This window comes from Cnephaeus nilssonii (genome assembly GCF_951640355.1).
Source record: "Cnephaeus nilssonii genome assembly, chromosome: 14".
Classification (NCBI taxonomy): Eukaryota; Metazoa; Chordata; class Mammalia; order Chiroptera; family Vespertilionidae; genus Cnephaeus; species Cnephaeus nilssonii.
The window spans coordinates 62,325,747-62,353,010 of NC_137085.1; the positions used below are offsets into that span (position 1 = coordinate 62,325,747).

Below are 27,264 nucleotides of genomic sequence, written 5' to 3' on the forward strand. Positions count from 1 at the left end.
TAAAAAAAAGACTCCGAATAGCTGAAGCAATCCTGAGAAAGAAGAACAGAAGTAGGTGGGATCTCAATACCAGACATCAAGCTGTATTACAAAGCCACTGTTCTCAAAACAGCCTGGTAATGGCACAAGAACAGACATATAGATCAATGGAATAGAATAGAGAACCCAGAAATCGACCCAAACCACTATGCTCAATTAATATGTGACAAAGGAGGCATGAACATACAATGGAGTCAAGACAGTCTCTTCGAGAAAACCAAGATGGCGGCATACTGCTGCCTCGCACAACAATTTCAAAACTGCAACTGGAAGACAGAGCGGACATTGTCCAGAACCACTGGAAAGCTGGCTGAGTGGAAATTCTACAACTAGAAGGAAAGAGAAAAGGACACTGAGACTCAGAGGAGCTGTGGAGGACAGAGGAGTGGAGACAGTGTGCGCAGAAAGGGCGGGCGGCTGAATACGCAGCTGGCTTACTCGTGGCGTGCGGAGAGGGTGGGCAGCAAGTGCGCTGTTAGCTTTCTCGTTCGGGAGGAAAACAAAATCTCCCGACTGAACTGAACTCCAGTTCCGGGTGAGACTTTGGGTACCCAGACTTATTCGGGGAGAAACTGGACTGTCTGGCAGCGGGTGAAACTCGAGGGTAGCCTTCTCTCAGAGGTGCATGTAGCCATTGCCGCAGGGCATGGAGACCCAGAGGAACTGCGGAAGACAGAGGTGAGGAGGCGCGTGCGTGTGGAGAGGGCTCGGGCAGTTGAATACGTGCCTGCCTTTCTCGTTCCGGAGGAAAACAAAGCCACCCGACTACACGTACTCCAGTTCCGGGTGAGACATTGGGTACCCACACTCATTCAGGGAGAAACTGGACTGTCTGGCAGTGGGCAAAACTCGAGAGCAGCTTTCTCTCAGAGGTGCATGCAGCCATTGCCACGGGACACTGAGACCCAAGCCTCTGAGGGTGGGGCTGATGGGAAACCAAGGCTGCCTGCTCTTCCCTGAGACCCCACCCCATCCAAACTGAGCACAGAAGCTCTCCCAGTGTAGACACAGCTAATCCTCACAGCCAATTGGCCTGGAGGTCAACTCTGCCCAGTGATACCAACAATAATCAAGGCTTAACTAAAACAAGACTGTGCAGCCCACAAAGGGGTGCACCAAGAGTGTCCACCTCAGGTAACTGGAGAAGCTGAGCCACTGGGCCCAAAGGACACCTCGCACACAAAGCCACTCCATCAACTCAGGGAAGCAGCTAAAATGCGGGACAAAGAGGCAGATCACAAATGAAAGAAATGGAGGAAAGCAGAAGACTGGACATAGAGTTCAAAACTACACTTATAAGGTTACTCAAGAATCTGCTAAAAACCTCTGAGGAATTTAGTGAGACCATTAAAGATCTTAATGAGAATGCCAAAAAAAATGGAAAAGGACAAATCAGAAATTAAGCATACATTGTCTGAAATAAAGAATATACAGAAATTCAACAGTAGATCAAAGGACCCCAAGAATAAAACCAAAGATTTGAAACATGAGGAAACAAAAACCACCCAACCAGAAAAACAAAAAGAAAAAATAATCCAAAAATATGAAGATAGTGTAAGGAGCCTATGGGACAACTTTAAGCGTACCAACATCCAAATTATTGCGGTGCCAGAAGAAGAGAGAGAGCAAGATACTGAAAACCTATTTGAAGAAATAGTGACCGAAAACTTCCCCCATCTGGTGAAAGAAATAGACTTACAAGTCCAGGAAGCGCACAGAACCCCAAACAAAAGGAATCCAAAGAGGACCACACCAAGACACATCATAATTAAAATGCCAAGGGCAAAAGACAAAGAGAGAATCTTGAAAGCAGCAAGAGAAAAACAGTTAGTTACCTACAAGGGAGTACCCGTACGACTGTCAGCTGATTTCTCAACAGAAACTATGCAGGCCAGATGGGAGTGGCAAGCAATATTCAACGTGATGAACAGCAAGAACCTACAACCAAGATTACTCTACCTAGCAAAGCTATCAATTAGAATTGAAGGTCAGATAAAGAGCTTCACAGACAAGAAAAAACTAAAGGAGTTCATCAACACCAAACCAGTACCGTATTTCCGGCGTATAAGACGACTGGGCGTATAAGATTTTCCTGGGTTAAAAAGTCGTCTTATATGCCGGAAAATACGGTAGTCCAATATAGCTAATCCATTGTATCTAATCCCATCAATATAGTCCAATATACAGTATTTTCCGGCGTATAAAACAACTTTTAACCCAGGAAAATCTTATACGCCCAGTCGTCTTATACGCCGGAAAGTACGGTATTATATGAAATGCTGAAAGGTATTCTTTAAGAAGAGGAAGAAGAAGAAAAGGGTAAAGATAAAAATTATGAACAACAGAGGAGGAAAAGATGGCGACTGGCAGGAAGGTAGGGAGAGAGAGAGAGTGTGAGTGAGGAACCCATAGAGGAGAGTATAGATGTGTGTGGTGTGTGTGTGTGTATGAGGTAGGGTCAGTTAGATTCTGCACGTCTTCCAAGGAATTCCCTAACCGGGCAGTCCTAGACGGCGGAGCCCCGCGCACAAAGCGGACACTTCTAGGCGGCTGGTGCGGACGCGGAGACCACACCATCTTGAGAAACAGAGCTGCCTGAGACTCGGATCCTGGCTTCTGACACAAACCAGGACCCTGCAGCCACTGGGGACAGAGAACTGCTATCACAGCTTCAGACCAACAAACAACAAGAATCCAGACTTCCCGGCAGATTTCTGTGAGTCAAAGAGCCTATCCCCCTCCCCGCAGGCGCGCGGATAGCGCCATAGTAACTGATAGACCCGCCCCTCACCCAAGCTGCAGACGCGCTCCCCCTTAGGGAATTTGGCACGCAGGACAGAAGCAGCTCCCCGTCGAGGAAATCTGTCAGTGCGCACAGAGGGCTCCCCTTCGGGGAATTTGGGGGAATTTGGCTTGCGGGTCACAGCTCCCCCTTCGGGGAATCTTAGAGCGTGCACAGAGGGGCTTCCCCTTGGGGAATTTGGCACGCAGGACGGACTCCGCCCTCCTTTCGGGTCTCTGGGAGAGTGCACGGAGCCAACTCACCTTCAGGATTTTAAGAGTGTGCGCGCTATCCGGTTTGGCTCAGTAGAGAGAGCACACACAGGACGCAGCTCCACTTCAGGGAATTTGGCACGCCGGACACAGCTGCCTGGGATCCCTGATTAACAGCGCATTCACACTAAGAGCCAGCGACCCCAATTGTTGGTGCATGCACACACAGGGACCCTGATTCTCAACGAGAAACCGCACAAGGCAACAGAGACTCTGACACTCGAGTCTTGGTGCAGACACAGGGAAACTCTGACTCCTGGAACATGCCAAGGATCTCATTTTCGGCACATACCAACAGTGTGGTACAGACAGGGCCCCTGATTCTAAGTGTGCACACGAGACCACACGGAACACTGGGGACACTGACCCTGGGCAAGTCTGGTTCCCAACAACCAAAGGCAGCCACACGTCCTAGTGTCAGAGCACTTCAGTGAAACTCGGGTGGAGCGAAGTCCCCACAGCACACGGCCCAGGTCCACGCAAACGGAAGTTTGAGCTTTCTGGTAATAGCCAGAATGGGGAAACGAAATAACTCACAGAGGAAAGAAAATGTGGAGTCGCCAAGAAAGGAAATTAGTGAAACTGAAGCTTGCAACATGACCGAGAAGGAGTTCAGAGTAATGGTCGTGGAATTTATACATCGGATGGATGAGAAAATCAACAACTTATGCAAGAATCAGGAAGAAATGAAAAGTGATATAGCTACAATCAAAAACACCATGGAAAGTTTCAACAGTAGACTACAAGAAGCAGAGGACCGAATTAGTGAGTTAGAAGATCAGGTACAGAAACAAGCTCAATCTGAACAGCAATTGGAAAAAAAAATTAAAAAGCAGGAGGAAAGCCTAAGGGAGCTTTGGGACAACATGAAATGAAGTAACATGCGTATAATAGGGCTGCCAGAAGGACAAGAAGAGCAGCAGGGATTAGAAAATCTATTTGAAGAAATAATGACAGAAAACTTCCCGGATATGGGAAAGATAAAAGTTACGCAAGTAAAGAGAGTCCCAAGCAGGATCAACCCCAAAAGACCCACACCAAGACATGTCATAATTTCAATGGCAAATATAAATGATAAAGAGAGAATCTTAAAGGTTGCAAGAGAGAGACAGAGAGTTACCTACAAAGGAACACCCATCAGATTGTCAAATGATTACTCAACAGAAACACAACAAGCTAGAAGTGAATGGAAGGAGGTATACAAAGTGTTGCAAAGCAAAGGACTGAATCCAAGAATACTATATCCAGCAAGACTATCAATCAAAATTGAAGGGGAAATCAGGAGCTTTGCAGACAAAAAAAGGCTCAGGGAGTTTATCACCACCAAACCAGCAATGCAAGAATTGCTAAAGGGAATACTGTAAAAAGAAGAAATAAACAGGTAAGAAGGAATACAGACACAAAAATAGATATGACTACAAACAAATACCTTTCAGTAATAACTTTAAATGTAATCGGACTAAATGCTCCAATCAAAAGACATCGAGTAGCTGAATGGATAAAAAAACACGACCCATATATATGCTGTCTACAAGAGACCCACCTCAGAACAAGAGACTCACACAGATTGAAAGTGAAGGGATGGAAAAATATCTTTCAGGCAAATGGAAATGAAAAAAAAGCTGGGGTAGCAATACTTATATCTGACAAAATAGACCTCAAAGTAAATGCCATAACAAGAGATAAGGAAGGCCACTTCATAATACTAAAGGGAGAAATCCAACAAGAAGAAATAATTCTGGTAAACTATTACGCTCCCAATATAGGAGCACCCAAATACATAAAAAAAAAACTCCTGGAGGATATCAAGGGAGAGATTTATAGCAATACAATCATAGTAGGAGACTTTCATACCCCACTATCACCACTGGACAAATCCTCTGAACAAAAAATCAGCAAAGAAACAGCAATCCTAAATGACTCACTAGACCAGATGGAATTAATTGACATCTTCAGAACATTTCACCCCAAAGCCACAGAATATACATTCTTCTCAAGTGCACATGGGTCATTTTCAAAGATAGACCATATGCTGGGTCACAGGCAAAGTCTCTTCAAATTCAAGAAGATAGAAATCATATCGAGCATCTTCTCAGATCACAGTGGCATAAAACTGGAAATCAACTACAATAAATACAATCCAAAGAAATCAAACACATGGAGACTAAACAGCATGCTATTAAACAAAGACTGGATCACCAGAGAGATCAAGGAAGAAATAAAAAACATCATGGCAACAAATGACAATGAAAACACAACAATCCAAAATCTATGGGACACAGTGAAAGCAGTCTTGAGAGGGAAGTTCATAGCTCTACAAGCCTATTGCAAAAAAACAAGAAACAATGGTAATAAATTACCTAACCCTACAACTCAAAGAGCTAGAAAAAGAGCAGCAAGAAAAGCCCAGTGTAACCAGAAGGAAGGAAATAACAAAGATCAGAGCGGAGATAAATGACATAGAGACCAAAGAAACAATACAAAAGATCAACAAAACCAAGAGCTGGTTCTTTGAAAGGATAAACAAGATTGATGGACCTCTAGCCAGGCTCACCAAGAAGCAAAGAGAGAGGACCCAAATAAACAAAATCAGAAATGAAAGAGGTGAAATAACAACAGACCCTGCTGAGATACAAAGGATTGTTACAAAATACTACGAACAACTCTATTCCAACAAACTGGACAACCTGGAGGAAATGGACATATTCCTAGAAAAATATAACCTTCCAAAAATCAATCAAGAAGAATCTAAACAGCTCAATAGGCCAGTAACTATTGACGAAATTGAAGCAGTCATCAAAAAGCTTCCGGCAAACAAAAGCCTGGGGCCTGACGGCTTCACAGGAGAGTTTTACCAAACATTCAAGGAAGAACTAAAACCTATCCTCCTCAGACTATTCCAAAAAATTCAAGAGGAAGGAACACTTCCAAGCTCATTCTATGAAGGCAGCATCACCCTAATACCAAAACCAGATAAAGACAACACAATGAAAGAGAATTACAGACCAATATAACCTCATGAACATATATGCCAAAATCCTCAAGAAAATTCCAGCAAATCGGCTCCAGCAGTACATCAGAAAGATCATATACCATGACCATGTAGGATTTATCCCAGGAATGCAAGGATGGTACAATATCCGCAAATCAATAAACGTGATACATCACATAAACAAATTGAGAGATAAAAATCACATAGTCATATCAATTGATGCAGAAAAAGCATTTGACAAAATCCAACACCCTTTCTTGATAAAAACTCTCAACAAGGTGGGAATAGAAGGCTCATACCTCAACATAATAAAAGCTATATATGATAAACCCACAGCAAACATCATACTCAATGGACAAAAACTAAAAACATTTCCCCTAAGAACAGGAACAAGACAGGGATGCCCACTCTCACCACTCCTGTTTGACATAGTACTGGAAGTATTAGCCATTGCAATTAGACAAGAAGAAGAAATAAAAGGCATCCAAATTGGAAAAGAACAAGTAAAGCTGTCTTTATTTGCAGACGACATGATACTGTACATAAAAATCCGAAAGACTCCGTCAAAAAACTAATAGACTTAATAAATGAATTCGGCAATGTAGCAGGATACAAAATTAATGCCAAGAAATCTATGGCCTTTCTATACACCAATAGTGAACTTACAGACAGAGAGACTAAAAAGGCAATCCCATTTACCATCGCACCAAAAAAATTAAGATACCTAGGAATAAACTTAACTAAGGAGGTAAAAGACCTATACACGGAAAACTACAGGACACTGAAAAAAGAGATAGAGGAAGACGTAAACAGATGGAAGAACATACCATGTTCATGGATTGGTAGAATCAACATCATTAAAATGTCCATACTACCCAAAGCAATCTATAGATTCAATGCACTCCCCATTAAAATACCAACGGCATATTTCACAGACCTTGAAAGAACTCTCCAAAAATTCATGTGGAATAAAAAAAGACCCCGAATAGCCACAGCAATCCTGAGAAAGAAGAATAAAGTAGGAGGGATCTCAATACCAGATTTCAAGCTGTATTACAAAGCCACTGTTCTCAAAACAGCCTGGTACTGGCACAAGAACAGACATATAGATCAATGGAACAGAATAGAGAATCCAGATATTGACCCAAACCACTATGCTCAATTAATATTTGACAAAGGAGGCATGAACATACAATGGAATAAAGACAGTCTCTTCAATAAATGGTGTTGGGAAAATTGGACAGATACATGCAAAAAAATGAAGCTTGATCACCAACTTACGCCATACACAAAAATAAACTCAAAATGGATACAGGACTTAAACATAAGACGGGAAACCATAAAAATACTAGAGCAATCCACAGGCAGCAAAATCTCAGACATATGCCGAAGGAACTTCTTCACTGATACTGCTCCTAGGGCAATGGAAGCTAAAGAGAAAATAAACAAATGGGACTACATCAAAATAAAAAGCTTTTTTACAGCAAAAGAAACTATCAAAAAAACAAAAAGTAAGCCCACTGCATGGGAGAACATATTTGCAAATGGTATCACTGATAAAGGTTTAATCTCCAACATCTACAGGCAGCTTATACAACTTAATAAAAGGAAGATAAATGATCCAATAAAAAAATGGGCAACGGACCTAAATAGAATCTTTTCAAAAGAAGACAGAAGGAAGGCCAAGAGACACATGAAAACATGCTCAACGTCACTAATTATCCGAGAGATGCAAATCAAAACGACAATGCGGTACCATCTCACACCTGTCAGAATGGCTATCATCAACACATCAACAAACGACAAGTGCTGGTGAGGATGCAGAGAAAAAGGAACCCTCGTGCACTGCTGGTGGGAATGCAGACTGGTGCAGCCACTGTGGAGAACAGTATGGAGTTTCCTCAAAAAACTAAAAATGGAACTTCCATTTGACCCAGTGATCCCACTTCTATGAATATATCCCAAGAAACTAGAAACACCAATCAGAAAGGATATATGCACCCCTATGTTCTTAGCGGCACAATTCACCATAGCTAAGATTTGGAAACAGCCTAAGTGCCCATCAGCAGATGAGTGGATTAAAAAATTGTGGTACATCTACACAATGGAATACTATACTGTGGTAAAAAAAGAAGAAATTCTTACCATTTGCAACAGCATGGATGGAACTGGAGAGCATTATGCTAAGTGAAATAAGCCAGTCAGAGACAGATAAATATCACATGACCTCACTCATTTGTGGAATATAATAAACAACATAAACTGATGAACGAAAACAGATCCAGAGACAGAGAACCATCGATCATATCGTCACACCTCAGAGGGAAGGTAGGAGAAGGTGGGGTTAAGAAGGAGAGATCAACCAAAGGACTTGTATGCATGCACATAAGCCTAACCAATGGACACAGACAACAGGGGGGTGAGGGCATGAGTGAGGGGTGGGGGGGGTAATGAGGGGATAAGGACACATGTAATACCTTAATCAACAAAGAAATTAAAAAATTAAAAAAATATATCAGGGCCAGGACAGTCAACAAAGGAGACATGTCTGACTAATTTGAAGTTTCCTTTGGTCCCTGGAATGTGTGCAGGAAACTCATCAGGCATACTACTTCCACAGGATCTACAGCATTCTGACTCAGGACAAGTTGAGTCATCAGGTTTCTACATCTTAGCATTAGCATATCCAAGCTTGATTGTAATATTGCTTTCTAGTTAGTTTTTGAACCTGATGGTGTGAACTCCAGAAATAGCTTTTTACAACTGTGGATTTCCCATGAGCCACCTGACCAACTGTACCTCTATTAATTGTGGTTTGTCTGCTGATAACTTCATGTGAAAGTGGCATCAATTTGGCAACATCCAAGGTGGCAGGATTCTAGTGAGAAAGATGCAGCTGGCTCAGTCACCCCACTGTCGCACCCCCGGGCCATCTTGCCCAGAGAGAAGAATTGATTTTTAACACCAAATTTTCAGCATACAACTGTCTCAACACATTTAGAATATCATTAGGATGAATGATGTTCAGAGATTGTCCTTTTTTTGGAGGAAAATGTTAAATTGCTTAGAGCTAATATCATGGGATGTTGATCTACTTATTATTCAATCGTGAATAGAAGGCAATAAATTAAAGCCAACATACCTTTAAAAAAAGCTATTGGTTTACGAGTAGGTTTGTGTTCCCCTCCCAAGTTTCCATTAATATTCCTAGTTATAACACACACACACACACACGCAATCACTGCCTTTTCCAAGAATATGGGAGACTAGAAAATGTGAAAAATATTTCACCACAGAAAGTTAGGAATGCTGGAGAAAATGTAGCAGACATTCTGTTCAGTTCAATAAAGTGAAAGAATTGCCAAGGGCTACAAAACAAAGAACTGAAAAACAAAGCAGTAAGAGAATGGGAAGGGGAGGCTTGAGTGTAGGTGATCAATATTTGGATCATAATAGCCACTCTCTGATGGAGACAAGACCTTGAGACTATGAAAGCAAGAAGTCAGAATTGAAATCCCCACATAGAATCAGATCTCTAAGAGCTATAAACTGATGGCTAGGAGATCCTAGAAAATATTGCAAAGACAGATGGCGATGCATAAGATTGTGCCACTTGTTGCCATGAGTGACTTTGAGTGGGGAAAAACATCTTGTCAAAAAGTCTGCCTTCAAGTTGGTTTGATGTTTATTTTAGTTACATGTTCTGAGTAGCTTCAAGCCAATAAATTGACTAATTGTAGGTTGGCAATATTCTTGTGAAGCCTAAAAGAAACAAACAGAAGCAAAATGCTCTAGAGGGATTCATCTAAAACCCAGTCTACTCAGGATTTCTATGAATAAAGCTCCACTTAAAATGAACTCATTTTCCAAAATACAAAACTCAAAAGGTACAATCTTCCATGAACAGATGTCAGTAGATGAAGAAATAGCCAGATTAAATTCCTAAGAACTTGAGGTAATAGAGACATCAGCTCACATTGTCAAAAAAAGATGACAAAGAAGGAGATAAAAATATGATCAAAATAAAAAAAATGTTTTAAACTGTACTTTAGGAAACAAATTATAGAAATGAAAAATATAATACCTCTCTCTCTCTCTCTCTCTCTCTCTCTCTGTCTCTCCCTCCCCCCCCCTCTCTCTCTCTCTCATTCTGCTCCATGCCAGTCTGTTCTGTTCTGCCCTGTGCTGCTCTGCTCTGCTCTGCAAATGAGGACTCCAAATCCTCACAGTTTGATTGGTCCAAAAAGGCAATGTCCTGATTGGTCGGGATGGAGCCTCTCTGACTTGTTGGTGAAGATGCTGATGGGGATATAGCTGCACAACTTTGTTTGGACAAGGAAAGCCTCAGTCCTATTGGCTGAAATACAACCCCATTGGACATTTCCATTATTCCTCAACATCAGCAATATAAATAACTTTTATATTGTAAATAACTTCTTTATAAGGGCTGACTCAGATGCAGAAACAGTGTAGGCAGGCATTCAGTAAGGGAGGGAGGCAGCTAGTGCAGGCTTCTCCCTGAAGTGCAGTTTGCGTGAGAGGCCCCTATATGGAAATGGATGCTAGGCTCTGTGTTTGTTTGTTTGTTTGTTGGTGTTGAATTAAGGATCTGCCCTATGATTTAAAAAATGAATTCCTTTAGAGAAGAAAGAAAGAAGTTGAGTCATCTCTTTTCCTGTACATGAATACTTGGCAGTAATTCAGTAAACCTACGAATAGCCTGCAACTGAAGGCTGAACCCAGCAATTGAAACTAATGTTAAATGACAGGTATTTTCCAGTAATTAAGGCTATGTAATTCTATGAAAGAATGTGGTTGGGTTAAGGGTCAAATGGGGAGTTGGAAATGCTTATTAAGGAAATAGCATTTGATAACTAAGTACAATGCCAGATGTTGGGGTCAGCTAATCTATATTTTGGCTATTTAGACACAATGTGGTCAACAGTGTTTAACTTACATTAAACTCTAATGCAATGATCTCTAAAAGCTGCCACATAATATATTAATGCTTAATAATCCTATCTAATAAAGAGGGAATATGCAAATTGACCATCACATCATCACAAAGATGGCGGCGCCCAGTCCCCTCAGCCCCGCCAGAGTCCCACAGTCCTTTCAGCCTAGCTGGGGGGGGGGGGTCGGCGCAGCAGGTGCATAGTGCAGCCGGACCCGCCCTGAGCCCCCCAGCTGCCCAGGGCCGGCCCTAGGCGCAGGCAAGCCTCGAATGGTGGCTGCCCAGCTGCCTAGGGCTGTTCCGAGGTGCAAGCAAGCTGTGGATGTCGGCTGCCCAGCCACCAAGGGCCGGCCCGAGGCACAGGAAAACCTTGGATGGCGGCCGCCCAGCTGCCCAGAGCCACTTGAGACTCAGATAACCAGGGCCGGCTGAGGCTTGTGCTGCTGGCAGTGGCAGCAGCAGAGGTGTGATACGGGCATCGCCTTCCCCTGATTGCCGGGTTGCCTCCTGCCTCTGAGGGCTCCCGGACTGTGAGAGGGGGCAGGCCGGGCTGAGGGACCCCCCCTCCAATGCATGAATTTTCATGCACTGGGCCTCTAGTCTATATATATAAAAGGTTAATATGCAAAGTGTCCCCTTGGGAGTTTGATGGGGAGACCAGGAGTTCAATCGCTCACTATGACATGTGCTGATCACCAGGGGGTGGCACAGAACATGGCAGGCGATCAGCGGCAGCAGCGGGAGGGGGGGGGCTGCTAAGGAAGTGAGGGGAGGAGGAGGTGGGAAGGTGGGGAATCTGATCGGCCCTGATCACTGGTCAGGCCTAGAGACCCTGCCTGTGCATGAATTTCGTGCACTAGGCCTCTAGTTTGTATATAATAAAACAGAGTTATCAATGTATTTCAAATGGTGTGATTGGATTTCAGGGTTATTCTTTCTCATGCATTATACTTTTTTTTTTTTTACTACAAAAGTAATTCCTGTGTAAAAATTTAAGATATATACAAATCACAAGAAAAAAACTTAGACATTGATAATCACCCAAAGAAAGCATTGATCAGCTTTTTAGAATATTCAAAGTATATTTTGTTTTATTATCTTTTCATTAAGCTTTTTATTTTGAGAGACTTAATAGATTCACATGTAATTCTAGGAAACAATACAGACAGATCCTGGGTACTCTTTATCCAATTTACTTCAATGGTAATATCTTGCAAAACTATAGAAAAATATCAGAGGCAAGATATTAACATTAATAGAGTCAAAATACAAAACATTTCTTTCACTACAAGAATCCTACAGATTGCCCTTTTTAAAGATTGGATCCAGCAAAACTATAATAGAGTACCACACTATGACATGAATTTAATTCTATTGTAGATTATATTCATTCCCTTAACATTGGACATTACCATTATTCCTCAACATCAGCAACATAAATGACTTTCATATTATAAATAACTAATCAGTCCTACCTCCACTCTTACAAAGGATAGAAGGATCTATGATAAGCACAAAAATACTATGTGATAAAATAAAAAATAGCTAATATTCATTCAACACTTTCCATATGCCAGACAGTGTTATTTATTTAAAGAGCATTGCCTCTTTGGTTTCTCACAATCCCTAACAGTTGGGGAAGAGAAAATGGGAATCAAGGATGGTAGCAAATTCACCTCTTGGCTCTACAATAGGATTGCATTTATACCAAGAAGGTATGAACTTATCTAAGAAGAAACTGAGGCTATAGGGCATTGGTTAACTATGTAGTAAAAATACCAGGGAACACAGTGGAAAGTATGGGCAGTGGGAGAGGTTTGGGTTAAGGACAAATAAGTACAAAGCATTATGGGAATGGAGGGGAGGTAGAGGGAATTGATTAGATTACTTACTTACTAGTATACTGATTGATGAAAACAGGCATGAGAATCAGGGTGGCTTTAATTTCGGTTGCCTTTTTGAGAAAGGTCAAAGGACCTAGACTACCCAGTCTAGAGCAAAGTCAGGCTTAATGGTCATAGTCTATGAGTTCCTGGACAGAACTAGCATCAAATATTGGCTCCACCATTCACTAGATGTGTGTGGTTGGGCCAGATACAGCACCTCCCAAAGCCTCAGCTCCCAGGTTTATAACATGAGTAGACTAATAGTAGTTAGTTGAGGAAGCTTGTGCAGTCAATCTCTGTATCACTACTGAAGGCCTGGAGGATAAGCATGCCTTCAGCAAATTGTGTGATCCCTCAGATTCTCTCTTTCTTGATTTTAAAGCTGAAGAGCAATGCCTGATGGGGAGGGGGTTGCAACAATTCATTGAGATATTGTTTATGAAGGTGATTGGAAAAATAAGAGGTAATGCTAATTTTCTTTAGTGACATTGAGCCACAATTGTGTTCTGTAACTGTGTCTAAAAGCACCATAAAAGGGTCCTTAAAGAAGACAGCCCCCACTCTCCATGAGGAAAGCAGCCCCACTCCATTCTACTTTTCTCCTCTATCAGTCTGGGTTAATCTTGCCAATTTAGCTTCCTTAATCCACCTGGTCCTATTAAGAGATCATTCCTGTTAGTGTCCTCACCCCAGTTTGTGGGAGAGAAATCTTGTCCAGATTTTTCCTGATGGCCACAAAAGTCAAACTCTTATTCTCTTTGCCTTACTCTAAAAATTCATACCCAGCCAGCGCTCTAATTTTATTCACCAGAGATTCTGGATGTTGTAGACTGATCTTGCAAGAGTTTTTGGCTTTGAGGCTCATCTTTGAAAAAAAATCTATCCTTGGTGTACTTTTTTCTTCTCTGGGGTCTAGGGGGAAAAAAGCAATGAATTAGGCAGTGTATTAAGTTGAATACTGCCTCCCAAAAAGATGTGTCCTCTAGCACCTATGAGTGTAAACTTATTTTAAAATAGGGTCTTTGCAGATGCAATTAAATTCAGGATCTCAGCATGGGATTATTCTGGATTTAGAGTGGGCTCTACATCTAATAACCAACGCAGGTACAAGAGAAAGGAGAGGGGGATTTGACAACGGAGACCCAGAGGAGAATGCCATATGAAGACGGAGTCAGAGATTGCAGTGATGCCTCTACAAGCCAAGGAATGCCAAGGATTCTCACCACCCCTAGAAGCTAGGAGAGAGGCCAAGCAACACACTCTTCCTCATGCTTATTACTGATTATTGCTTAAACCAGATATATGAGGCTGGGAGGAGCCGCCGCCCCTGGGGGTGCGCGAGGACCCAGGACCCACAGCCAGTTTCCGTCCCCGGAGGTGGCTGGGCCCAGGCCTGCTCTGCTGGCCCGCGGGCTCCCAATTGACCCACTGAAGCTGAAAAAAAAAATTTTTTTTTTCTTTTTCAATGCAGCATCAGACCAGCAGAGCCTTTGATATCCTCCAGGTCTGGTTCGTCCGTTAGCCGTGGGAAAGCCCCGCGCCTCCCTCCCCCCCCTTCCCTCCCCCCCTTATGGCCTTAAACTTACCTAAAACTCCTCCCTTTGTTTTCTTTCTGTCCTCCCCCCCCCCTTTTCCCCCCACCTTCCGTGCCTCTTTTACTTTTAATCAGGCGCGGTTCTTCAGCCAGCACTTTTGAAACCCTGGCCCAGTAACTCAGAGGACTTGTGGGTCCCGCCCCGAAGAGGGCCGGGCGCTGCGTGCGCGCGCCGGGCGCACCGGGCGAGCTCTCGGCGGAGGCCCCGCGGGCCGCTGCGGGGAGGGCGGGGCAGAGCGGGAGGCCCGGGGACTGGAAGTCGCACTTGCCAGGGAGCCTGCAGGCGAGGGGGAGCCGAGAGACTGCTCCCGAGGAATCAACGGAAAGGGCGTGCGCGTGTGCGGGTGCGTGTGCGGGTGTGTGTGTGTGTGTGTGTGTGTGCGGGTGCGGGTGTGTGTGTGTGTTCGCTTTAATCTGCTCTAAAACAAAAAACAGTGAAAATGGCAGAGCAGGAGGCCCCAAGGTAAGTGTTAGAATTGGCATTGTGGGGACTCTAGAAAACAGTCAAAGCAACCTAGCGAACATTCAGTTAATAAAATGATGACTTAAACACAACATAATGGGGATGTTACTAGCTACCTTAAGAAAATAAAAAGGGTTATAAGAGAAAACTATGAACAAGTAGGTGAAATGGACAAATTTCTAGAAACACATAAACTATCAGAACTGACTCAAGGCGGGGAAAGATAATCTGAAGACTTATAAATAAGGAAAGAAATTGAATCCCATAGTCAAACACCCCTTGACAAAGAAAAGCCGGAGGCCAGACAGCTTCCCTAGTGAAGTGTATCAAAAGTTTAAAGAACAGTCAACACCAGTTCTTCTCAAACTTCTCTAAGAAATGGAAGAGGAATGGACACTTCAAAATTGTTCAATGGGCCCAACATTACCCTGGTGCTAAAACCAGACAAAGATATGACAAGAAAAGAATACTATAAACCCAAATCCTCTATGAATATAGATGCAAAAAAAATCCTCCACAAAATACCTGCAAACTCAGTCCAGCTGAATAATAAAGGATTACACGCCATGTCCAAGGAAGATTTATTCCAGGAGTGCCAGGGGGTCAATGTATGAAAATCAATGTCATACACCATATTAATAAAATGAAGAAAAAAATAGTCATCTCAATTGATGTGGTAAAATAATTTTTCAAAAGCCAACACTCTTTTATGATAAAAATATTCAACAAACTAGGAACAGAAGAGAACTTCCTCACTCTGTGTAAGGGCATTTCTGAAAAAGCTACAGCTAACATCATATTCAATGATGAAAGGTTGAAAGATCTCTCACTGAGATCAGGAACAAGATAAGAATGTCTGCTTTTATCCAAAATTCTATAAGCAACATTGTCCTGAAAATTCTAAACAGAACAGCTAGGAAAGAAAAATGAAATAAGAGGAATCCAAATTGGAAAGGAACAAGTAAAACTATTCATCTCCCCTTGCAGATGATAAAATTTTATATGTAGAAAATCCTATACACACGGACACAACTCTAGTAGGGCTAAGAAACAAATTGAGTGACCCTGGCCGGTGCTGCTCAGCAGTTAGTGTCAGCAGGTGGACTAAAGGGTCAGAGGCATGTGCCTTGATTGCAGGCTTGATCCCCACCCCAGTGTATGTGTGTGTGTGTGGAGGGGGTGGGGTGCGGGAGGCAACCCATCCATTTGTCTCTGTCATATCCATGTTTCTCTCTCACCCGCTCCCTCCCTCCTTTCCACTTTCTCTAAAAAGTCAATAAAAAAAATATCCTTGGGTGATGATTTTTTACAAATTCAGCGAAGCTGCAGGATAAAGGAGTAACACACAAAAATCAGTTGTATTTCTACACATTAGCAATGGACAATCCAAAAAAAGAAAATTAAGAACACAATTCAATTTTATTTATTGATGTGTGTGTGTGTGAGAGAGAGAGAGAGAGAGAGAGAGAGAGAGAGAGGAGGGGGGAGGGAATTTGTTGTTCCACTTAATTATGCATTCATTAGTTAATTCTCATATGTGCCCTTTGGGTATGAGGACAACACTCTAAGCTATATGGCCAGTGCCTCAATTCAATTTTCAATAGCTTCAAAAAGAATAAAATATTTAGGAATTAATTCAACCAAGTAGAGGCAATAATTATACACTGAAAACTACAACATATCACTGGAATTAATGTAGACCTAAGTGATTGGAATGACATTCTGTGTTCATGATATTTTCAAGATGGCAATAGTACCCAAAGTGATCTACATACCCAATGCAATCCCTATGAAAAGCTCAATGCTTCTTTTTTTTTCTTCTCCTTTTTTTTGGCAGAAATTTATATGGAATTGCAAGGGACAAATTTGAGACAGATCAAAATAATTTTGAAAAAGGAAAACAAAGTTGGAATATTCACACTTCCGAATTTTAAAACATACTACAAAGCTACAGTAATCAAAACTGTGGAGCTGACATAAAGACAGACATATATTCTGGACATTGCATATACGTGGAATTATAGAAATTCTGGACATTTCTTGTAAGTGGAATCATGAACAGAATAATAAATTCATAGACACAATAGGAAATTAGTAGTTGCCAAAGTCTGGGGCTAGGGATTTAATGAGTGCTTAATTAGTATGGGGTCTCCTTTGGAGGTGACGAATGTTATGGAACTAGATAAATGTGATGGTTGTACAACACTGTGAGTGTTCTAACTGCCACGGAATTGTACACTTTAAAACAATTAATTTATGTTATGTGAATTGCACCTCAATAAACAATAAATAACTGGAGGCACGCCTCGGACCTGAGAGGAAGGGGCGTGGCCTCCTGCCCAGTTGAAGTTGGAATCAGTCCCTGCAGCATCCCTGCTGGGGCAGAGAAGCCCCAAACTGCTTTTGGTTTGGGTGGTTAAACAGCAACTTCACAGCCCACGGGGCCAGGCATGAGGTGCCAACTCGTGAAGGCCCCAGCGGGCTGCAGAGCCGGGCTCCGTGAGCCACCTGCTGGCTGTGGCTTCTTGGGCAAAATACCCTCACTTGGTGGAGGGAGGGAGGCTCGAATACTGAGGCGAGTAAGTAAGGGAAGGCCATGCGGGCTCCGAGAGTCTGGCAATCTGAGGTCTTCCTTCAAACCAATGAAACGTTTCCACTTTTCACCCCATCTCATCCATCTTAAGACGTGACTTTTGACATTGTATTACCTGAGATCTGCACGTGTCTTACAATCCACGGGTGTGGGGTGTCCTCTTACACTGCACTTTTATTTATTTATTTATTTATTTATTTGAAGATTTTTAAAAATATTTTATTTATTTTTTACAGAGGAAGGGAGAGGGATAGAGAGCTAGAAACATCGATGAAAGAGAAGCATCGATCAGCTGCCTCCTGCACACCTCCCACTGGGGATGTGCACGCAACCAAGGTACATGCTCTTGACCGGAATCGAACCTGGGACCCTTCAGTCCGCAGGCCGATGCTCTATCCACTGAGCCAAACCGGTTTCGGCTGCACTTTTATTTTTAAGAAATACAAAAAATGGCCCTAACCGGTTTGGCTCAGTGTATAGAGTGTAGGCCTGCAGACTCAAGGGTCCCAGGTTTGATTCTGGTCTAAGGGCATGTACCTTGGTTGCGAGTGGGAGGTGTGCAGGAAGCAGCTGATCGTTGCTTCTCTCTCACCGATGTTTCTAACTCTCTCTCCCTCTCCCTTCCTCTCTGTAAAAAAAATCAATAAAATATATTTTAAAAAATAAGTTTATTTTAAAAAAATACATGAAACGACGGTGAGTCTCGGAAACAACGCTGTCTTTGATTCCATGAAAGTGCATTTAAATTTCTAGTCGTGTGTTTGTATCTAATATTTGATGTCTGTCTTCCCCCACTCGGCCTCTCGCCTGGTGCCAGCATAGGTGCTCCGTGATTGCTGACCGAATAAATGAGCGAATGGAAGAAACTTTTTTTTTAAATTGAGCCCTGGCTCTGACACTTGCTGGCAGTTTGAAACCGGAAAGGCCACGCACCCCATTCAAGCTCCGCGTTCCCCGTTCACACACCGGCTGTCCTCACAGCAGGTAGCAGGCACCAGGCCCCCTGGGAAGCGTCCGCCAGGCTGTGCGCTCTGGACCTGCGCACTCGCTCCGGAAAACTCCAACCCAATAAAAAGGCAGGAACGGGCGTTGGGTTTTTAAAACCCGTTTTTATTACCAATGTATGAATTCAGATACAAAGGGGAGTTACGGGGAAGGGAAAAGATCTGCTAGCGAGGAAGCGGCTTACAGTGTTAAAAAGCGCCGTTTGCTAAACTGCCGCTCGCAAAGCGGGAAAGAATTGGTAGGGGACGGGGCAGTGGTCCAGGCGTCCTGCGGTGCCTCTGGCTTCCAGTGGTTCTTTAAGCCGGGGTGTCTGCAGAAAAAAAAAGACATTAGACATCAGAAATCAAAAGAATGCGACGCATCCCTCCTTTTCCTTGCAGGCGCGCACCGGGTATTCAGATGCGTACGGACAAGGGTAGCTTCGTCTGCATGTACACCTCCTCTATCAACCAACTCCGGGCACAGGGTGTGTCCACGGAGTCGGGACCGTGCCAGCAGCCACCTCCCCTCCCCCTCCCAGCCTCCCACATCTCGCAGCGCGTCCACCGCCCGGCTGGCCTCTCTGGGCTCCCCGCTCCCCGCTCCCCGCTCCGGAGCACGGGGCACCGGCGGCCGCGGGGTTGCAAGAGGAAAGCCGGGTATGCAGCAGGCGCCCAGGGCTTGTCACACTGGACGCCAGGGGCAGAAATATAAAGGCGCTGCCTCGCCCTTCGCACGTCCCCAAACGTCTCTGGCGCCTGATGCTGGCTGGCGGAGAGACTCCGCGAACTCATATAGAGGACCCCAGTGTAGGCACTGCTCCGCAGTCTGCGAGCCTTGGGTTCCAGTCCTCTTGTCTTCCTCCACAGGCCCCCCTCCCAAGCCACCTAATGGCTTCCTAAAGTTTCTAGAACAAAATCCACATTCTGACCAATCATCCTTTCCTTGACCTACAAGACCCTACAATTATCTGGCCTCCGCCCTCCTCGCTGATCTAGTTGGGTACACGCCCCACCCCCTCCGCCTTTCCATCCTCTTGACCCCGCCATTCATTCTACCCGCATTCTTTGCACTTGAGAGTTCCTCTGTCTCTAGTGGCTATTTTATTTCTCATCAGTCAGGTTCCCAGAGCACTCTAAGATAGCCTCCCCCTCCTAGTCACACTTCATTCTTATCCATCACGTTGGTTTTACAAACTCATTCCTTAAAACACATTGTTACAGTGTTTAAAGTCTGTTTCCTAGACGGTAAGCTCTATGAGGGCAGGGCTCCCATTTTGTTTCCTTCAGTTCTGTGCCCTGCCAAGAAGGGGTCTGATCACATAAGAGGATCTCAGTTAAGCGAGGAAGGAAGGGAGGGAGGGAAGTGGAGGGGAGGAGGGAAGGAAGGGCGTGTGTGCTTGGCTTACAAAGCTTGGGTTTGGTTATAAAGGGTCGCTCAATTTTCCTTTGGGGCCCAACTGAATCATTGAATTCTCTCCCACTGCTCCCAATTCGTGCCCCTGCGATTGGGCCCCGGTCCTCTGCGGAGTCTGGGACTTAAACTTCAATTGGAGGAGCGAGAGGGTGGGCAGGTTAAAGGAGATCTTCCTCCCCCTGGTACCTGAGGCGCTGCACTCAGAGTAAGACTCTCCACTCTGTCCCCGGCTCCCCTGAGGCCCAGGGAGCCTAGTGCCCCAGTTCTGAGCCCACAGGATCGATTTCAGTGTTTTCAAAGCCGATGTTTACTTGAAATATCCGTGCTAACTTCGTATATTGCTTCATATCTGTATTTTAATAAAATGGTTCCCCCTTCAGGAAAAAAGTTGGAGTTGGCACTTTAGGCGGGCAGGGGTGGCGGTGGGACGTGGGGGGCTCGTGAAAGGCTTTGTGGTGGCCGAATGAGAGGGAAGAACCACACACCCTCCCCCCCCCCCCCCTCTCTGAGCGATCTCTCCCGTTCCAACGGAAAGCTTAAGAGAGGGAAAAGCTTCAGAAAGGTTCTCCTTCCCGTAGCAAACCCTGCCGCAAACCCCGCTGCGGCTGCGAGGGTTGGCTAGGTCTCTATCCCAGATGATTCCAGAGCCCCTGGGGGGAGCTCTGAAAAGCCCCGTTGCTTAGAGCGGAGGGGCAGATTGCGTATCATTTTGCAACGGAGCCGGGAATGACAGATCTCTGCCAGACGATGCGGGTCGCAACTGGTTTTGGAAGTCCCAAGGTTGGTCCCGCGACTGGGGAAGGAAGGAACCGCTTGCGAGCTTGACTTGCACACCTTAGGTGTGGTTATAAAGGTTTACTCGGTTTTCATTTGCCTGGAGCCCAAGTAAATCACTTCATTCTCTTCCGCTGCTCCCAGGTCTGGCTCCTGCAACGGGCTCCTCGCCCTGAGCGGCGTCTCCCACGCCAGCTTCCACGGGAGGAGCGAGAGGGTAACCTCCTGGGGAAAGAGGGCCGCCCAATGGGTGCGCCACTGGACTCCAGCCTCCAGGCGACGCTCCAGGTGTCCGCCTGGAGCTGCGGGGAGGCTGAGTGTTTGGAGAGTGGGGGGCGGGGTGTAGGGGATGGGTTTTGACCTGCGGAAGTCCATCTGCGGCTGTTTCCTACCCAGAGCCCTGCGAGGCAGCGCGATCGATCGGGATACGGGGTTGTCCCGTCCCGATCGGGATACCGGGGGTTGTCCCATCCGCCAGCGGCGCGCGAGCTGAGACCCAGGGCTCCGCTCCGCCTCGGCCCGCGTTCTCTCTGACCCAGGAGTGCGCTGGGCGGCGGAAGCTCTCCGAGTTCACGTTCTTAGCTCGGCCATCTCACCTGCAGGACCTTCGCCGGCATCTGCTGCGGCCGCACGCAGGTACCCGACGAGGTCCCAGTGGCCGCGCTCCTCAGCCAGGTCCGCGGGCAGGCGGCCCCAGGCATCGCGCACGTCCAGCCGCGCCCCGGCTCGGTGCAGCGCCACCAGCGTGTCCAGGAAGCCCTCCCGGGCGGCGTCGTGCACGGGCCGCGTGAGGGTGGCGGGGTCCGCGCAGTTGGGGTCCGCGCCGTGGATCAGCAGCAGCTCGGCCACGCGGGTGCTGCCCATCATCATGACCTGCGGGAGAGAGCGGAGTGGTCAGGGCGAGGGAAAAGCGAGATGCAGGCCTGGGCAGGGACAGGTAGAACCATTTCAAACATATGAAGAATCTACTTAATGCGGGAGGCGGCAGAGGCAGGATTAATGAATTTAAAGAAACTTTTTGTGAAGCCGCTACCTGGCGTAGACAACCCTACAAGCCACGGATGTCTAGTTACTCTTTATTTGCCTTCAGTTACCAACTCTCTTAGCCAGTTCTCCTCCTCATTCCATTTTTCTGTACACATTGAATTCCCATTGTATTCTCCAACCCTTTGCAGAATTCCAGCCACACACACACAGCACTGCTAGAGGCACAGACAACAGCAAAAGAGTGAGGGACAAACCTGCCTCATCTCCTGTACCCTCCCCCAATTTTGATATAAAATTATGTAAGACCCAGAGATTTGGTATGGTTCGCTGCTGTATATACAAGCCTTTGTTAAAAAGTGAAAATTAAAACACACACAGAAAACCTTAGTTCTTGCAAAATTTTTCAGTCACCCTTAGCTTCCTGAGAGAGAGGATGTGGATCTGTTGCTTCCTGTATGCATACTGCGATCAAGCCAAACCTTAACCTAGGTACATGCCCTGACCAGGAATCGAACCAGAAACCTTTGAGTGTCCCCGTTGACTCCCCAACAAACTGAGCCACTCGGCCATGGCAAACTTCAAATTCTTGAAGTATAAAATGGGAAGGTTTGTCTAAAGAGTCCTAAACTTTGTCCCGTGGTAAGCTAAATAACATCCTCCAAAGATGTCCACTTTCAAAGATTCTAAAGCTGTGAATATATGATCTTATATGGCAAAAGGAATTTTAATATATTATATTAACATATAAATATTAAATATTAAAAGGCTGAACTTTTATATATTACCTTATATGGCAAAAGGAATCACTTATTTTAGTAACATTCTGTATTTAACACAAATTACTTGTGTAATTATAATAAAATATTAACTTTTATATTAAAAGGCTGGACAGTAGCCTAACATTTAAATATTTAAATCATAATAGCAATCCCATGGGGGGGGGGGGAAGAAATCTGTTACAGAAATATTTGTAGAGTGCTTACATACATTTGTAAAAACATTAAATTTAATTTAGTAGTTAAAATGTTTTTCTATCAACTAAGTATTTCTATATTATGCACACTTTTCATTAGGGTTTTAAAACAAAATCATATTCCCTTTTCTCTATGTTCTCATCCTCCCCATTTAAAAAGTTAAAACTAATTATCCAACTTTCTTTCTTCTTTTTGTATAATAGGTCTCTTCTAACATATTCCAGAGCTCCAAGGCCAAACTCTAAGTTTCCAAACTGCTGGTGATATTTTAGAGATATTAAATTATGAATCAGGCAAGCATTACTTTGAAAGGACACATGCTTTTACAATGCCCAACCTCTTTAGATTAAAATTCTCTCCACATGTCAAGTCCCAGATAACCCCAAGTTCTAGGCACTTTCATTTTATTTTTATATCTGTATTTTAAGTATAAAATTTATCCTATTAGCAGTATCAGGAAAGGAAGATTTGCTTGTGAAGTTCCAAGTAAAGCTACTTTCCTTTGTCTTGTTATGCTGGAGTTTTTGCAATATGTATTTGTTTCATATACATTTTCTTTTCAGAATCAGAAATCATTGTCAACACTGGGAATTAAAACCAGGATGGTGACTGCCAGGAAGAATTCTATTTTTTTCTTTTTTTAGCCTGAGATTTAGAAAGTTAATGAAGGCCAACAACAAAAACCTGACCCCTCCCCACCCCCACAGAAACCAACAACAAAAAACTGGAGTGGGGAGAGGAGAAACGACACTTCTCAACATGGAGGAATTGAAAACTCTACTTCAAATATGTTAATTTATAGCAAGTAAGTTAACAATAACAGGAGATACCACTAACATGGTGACTAAATTGATATTTCAGAGGCGTTTACATTAATGTTCTTCATATATGTCAGCATTTTCTAAATTCTTATAAGCACCTATTGTAAAGCAAGCATATACTTGTACATTAAGTCCTTGTACACTAAGTAGTTACATCTGAAAATCTCAAATTGATATTTATTGCAACATACATAGCACATTTCCTCTGAAGTCCCTTCGAGGGAGGAAAATGGTCACCAGTCAGTTCCTTTCGGCGGCCTGTGAGTTCAGGGCTAAGTGATCCCAGCTAATCTTACATTTCTCTAAAACTGTACGTTTTACACACCAAACATTCGAAAGTTTTGTATTTGATAAAGAACATATTTTTACAAAAGAATAGAGCTTGGTCTATATTAACATACATAGTTTCTCCCTCCACATTCTGCACCCCTTCTGCTTCCTCATTCCTCCCTCGGCTTCCTGAGAGGGGGGGTCGGGGTGGGGCCGGGCACGGGGGCATCGCCCCGAGGAGACGCCTAACTCCAGCCCTAACACCGGGGATGTCGCCCCTTTGCCGGGGATCGAAAGGCTATCCCTGGTCCGACCCCCTCGCGAACCTAGTCCCCCGAAGCCGTTCACCACCCCTCTGCCCGCGGCAGACTCGCTCTCCCACCTGAATCGGGGTCCGACCTTGACTGTTGGGGGCATTGGGCGATGCTCCGCCCTGGAGCAGCGCCTGAACCTCCTCGGCGCGACCCCGGGCCGCTGCAGCGGCCAGCCTGTCTGCGGAGACCTCCATGCGGCTCCCCAGCGCTCGCCCCTCGCTCTCCTCAATCTCCCCCACCCCCCGAGCGCCCGCCCAGCCTCGCGGGAGCCGCCCGCTCCTCCCCTCCCCTCGCGCGGCGGGCGGAGGCGGCCCCGGACGAGTCCGGCCCGTCTTTTCCTCTCCGCGCTGCGCGCACGGAAAGCTGTCCCTCTGACTCCCTGTGAATGTGCCACCCCTGACGTCACCCCACGCGGGCAGCGTGCCCGGACCCCCAGACCTAGGCAGTCCGCACCGGGCGCCCCACGAAGCCCGGGGGGAGGGAGCCCTGGCTGCTGCCACCTGCCCCGCCCGGAGTCCGCCCTGCCCCCCACCCGCGCTCTGGGAACCGCGAGGGCGCACGCGGATGGAGCGAGTTTCCTTCTTCCGATGGACAACCTCGTGTGTACAGAATGCTCACAGGATTCCCACTGCCCGAGGCGAACCAGGGTGTTCACTGTCGTTTGATCTCGAGAAGCCCACAGGTTGACGGGAGGAGGGAGAGTATGTCCTAAGAGGGTCGCCTCGGGTTGTGCAGATGGTGCACATCCTCGCCCGGCTCCGCTCGGGCAAAGAGGAAGGAGCCTTTTCTCATTAAAAGAGAAAGCAGCAAAACGTTCATTTTGGAGTCCGCCTGCTGCCTGCCAGCCTGTCCCCCTTCCCCAAGTACACACGTGTAAAACGGGTGTGTGTGTGTGTGTGCGCGCGCGCGCGCGCGCGTGGGTGGGTGTCCCCGCATTTGTGCTTGTCCCAATGAGTTCTATTTAACAGGGATGCTGGAGATTTCAGTCTAGCCGGCAGATGGGAAAGTGGGGAGGGAGTTATCAACTCCATTTTAAATAAATTCCTCCCAGAGGAGAAAATGTCCTCAGGGCTCTATGGGGAGAGCTGCACAGTGACTCAGAGAGCAAGTTCACGCGTTGTGCTTGTCTGGCTCCTCCCCATCCCCCTACACTTCTCCTTACAGTTTTCTTAGCCATAACACGGAGGGCTAAGAGTGGTCCCTGCTTCATAGGGCTGTTGTGAGTTTTAAATGAATTAATGTACATATAGAACAGTACCACACATCCTAAGCTAATACCTCTTAGCCTCCTCCTCCTCCTCTTCCCCTCCTCCTCCTCCTTTCTCTTCTCTCTCTCTCTCTCTCTCTCTCTCTCTCTCTCTCTCTCTCTCTCCCCTCCCCCGCCCCTCACATCAGCAATGGGGCAGACTTTTATTTAAAAGGCTAGTGATTCAAATACTATTGCTCAAATAGCTCGGGTAGATAGAAATGCAGTAATATCTCAGGGTTGTATACATAAGCACAGAAGCTGAAGGCCAGCTCACATAGGAATATTTAATCCTCTGCTGCTGGAGTAACCTCATGGGCATGTCTGACCATACAAACAGAAGACCTGGATAGAAAACTGTCTTTTCACACAATTTCACAAAATAGTGATTAGTTATTCTCTCTAGAACTTTACCCCAGCTAAGAAAAAAAAAATATGCCTCGAAAAATTCAAGAACCTGGGCTACTAAAAATAAAAAGGAAATTTTAAAATAGTAAACAAGTTTAGTAAACACCATGTGTATTTTTTTGGTTAATGAAGACATGGTACATTCAGAAAAGTATGCATTTTTAAAAGACAAAACAACAACAACAACAACAACCCAATAAAATTTCTAGAAAGAGGCTTGACAAGAACAAAACACATCAGCCCAAGTTCTATCCCTCTCAATTCACAACTGGCTCTTAGCACAAATCAGCAACACTCCTCCAACACACAAACACACTGCTTATTTGTCTGGCAACAGAACATGAAACATATGCTTACGTTACTGAACTGGAGCAAAATCACTGCAGGGCACATCTGGATGGGCTTCTTCACTATCTACCTGGCCCAGTTTAAAAGATCTGTTTGTAGATCCAGTTTGTACACATTTCACAGGTATTTTGGACAATAAACCATCTATTGTCCCATTATATTTTAAATGGCAAACAAGGCATTAAGATTATAAAGACCTCTCTTGAAAGATATCCTCAGATGAAGATACATTAAGGAGTAATCCTGAAAGTTAAGCAAACCTAGTTCTTTTTTACTAAAACATTGGGATCAAGTAGAATGTCTATTGTGAAGAATAGTTTCATTTGTTTCCCCATGAGAAAAGGCCAACTTTTTCTGGACTCATATAATTTTAAAACTAAGATGATAAAAAGTAAAATATACACCTTAAGATACTATAAAACTTGAAATAATGTCAAGTTAAACTCCCCCACACACACACATACTTATGGAATGGAATAGTTCTCATCCCCCCCCCCCTCACCGCCGCAAAGGACACTGTAACAGGGGCTAAGGGAAAAATAAACCAGAACTCTGAATATTCATAGTACCACACAGACTTGTTAGCACAGAATAGCGCACAAGAATGAGTCACACATCAGAAATATCATGAGAGCAACTAGCTGGGGACTTATACTTCCAGCAACTGAGCTCCTAGGTAAAAATATGTTAAAAGCTTGTAATATCAACAAGGACCCCCTTACCTCAAAAAAAGAGTAAAGACTGCATGCATGGGTCTATTACAGACATGATATTCAGCAGCACAAAAATAATACCCTCCACAGAGTCCCTCAATTGGGGCGAAACCTATTTTTCACTGCTAAACCTGCGAAAGATTAAGAGAGTGAAACAAACTCACCTGTAACTATGGCATCTCCTACATTTGAATGACAAGTATGCCCAATCTGATGCTATATGTTAAAACATTGAGAATATATATGAGTAAAGGAAAATGGAAACAAAAGGCAAAATTATGATCCTTAAAACATGAAAAAACAAACAAACACATGATTTAAAGGCAAGTAGGTGTGATTCTGATTATTATTATATATGGCATAATCCACCGAAAGAAAGGCCAAGAAAAGCATCTTCATTTTGTTCGGTGCCAAGGCTTGATGTTGTTCTAAGT

At 44.6% G+C, this 27,264-nt stretch overlaps 1 protein-coding gene across 1 annotated transcript; it reads right to left on the minus strand.

Moving 5' to 3' along the window:
- Positions 1-18,664: 18,664 nt before the first annotated feature.
- Positions 18,665-24,362, minus strand: LOC307110710 (cyclin-dependent kinase inhibitor 2A-like). The gene is made up of 3 exons (XM_079790001.1): positions 24,184-24,362; positions 21,346-21,622; positions 18,665-18,890 (listed from the first exon to the last, which is right to left on the minus strand). Exons 1-3 carry the CDS (start codon positions 24,307-24,309, stop codon positions 18,877-18,879), a joined length of 417 nt encoding a protein of 138 aa, XP_079646127.1. The 5' UTR covers positions 24,310-24,362; the 3' UTR covers positions 18,665-18,876.
- Between the last annotated feature and the right edge of the window lie 2,902 nt (positions 24,363-27,264).

Bases quoted from the DNA above. Each gene is read 5' to 3' on its own strand.
- LOC307110710 (XM_079790001.1), bottom strand. From the start codon at position 24,309: ATGGAGGTCTCCGCAGACAGGCTGGCCGCTGCAGCGGCCCGGGGTCGC. The intron at 21,623-24,183 runs GTGGGAGAGCGA...TCTCTCCCGCAG, and splicing joins AAGGTCGGACCCCGATTCAG to GTCATGATGATGGGCAGCAC.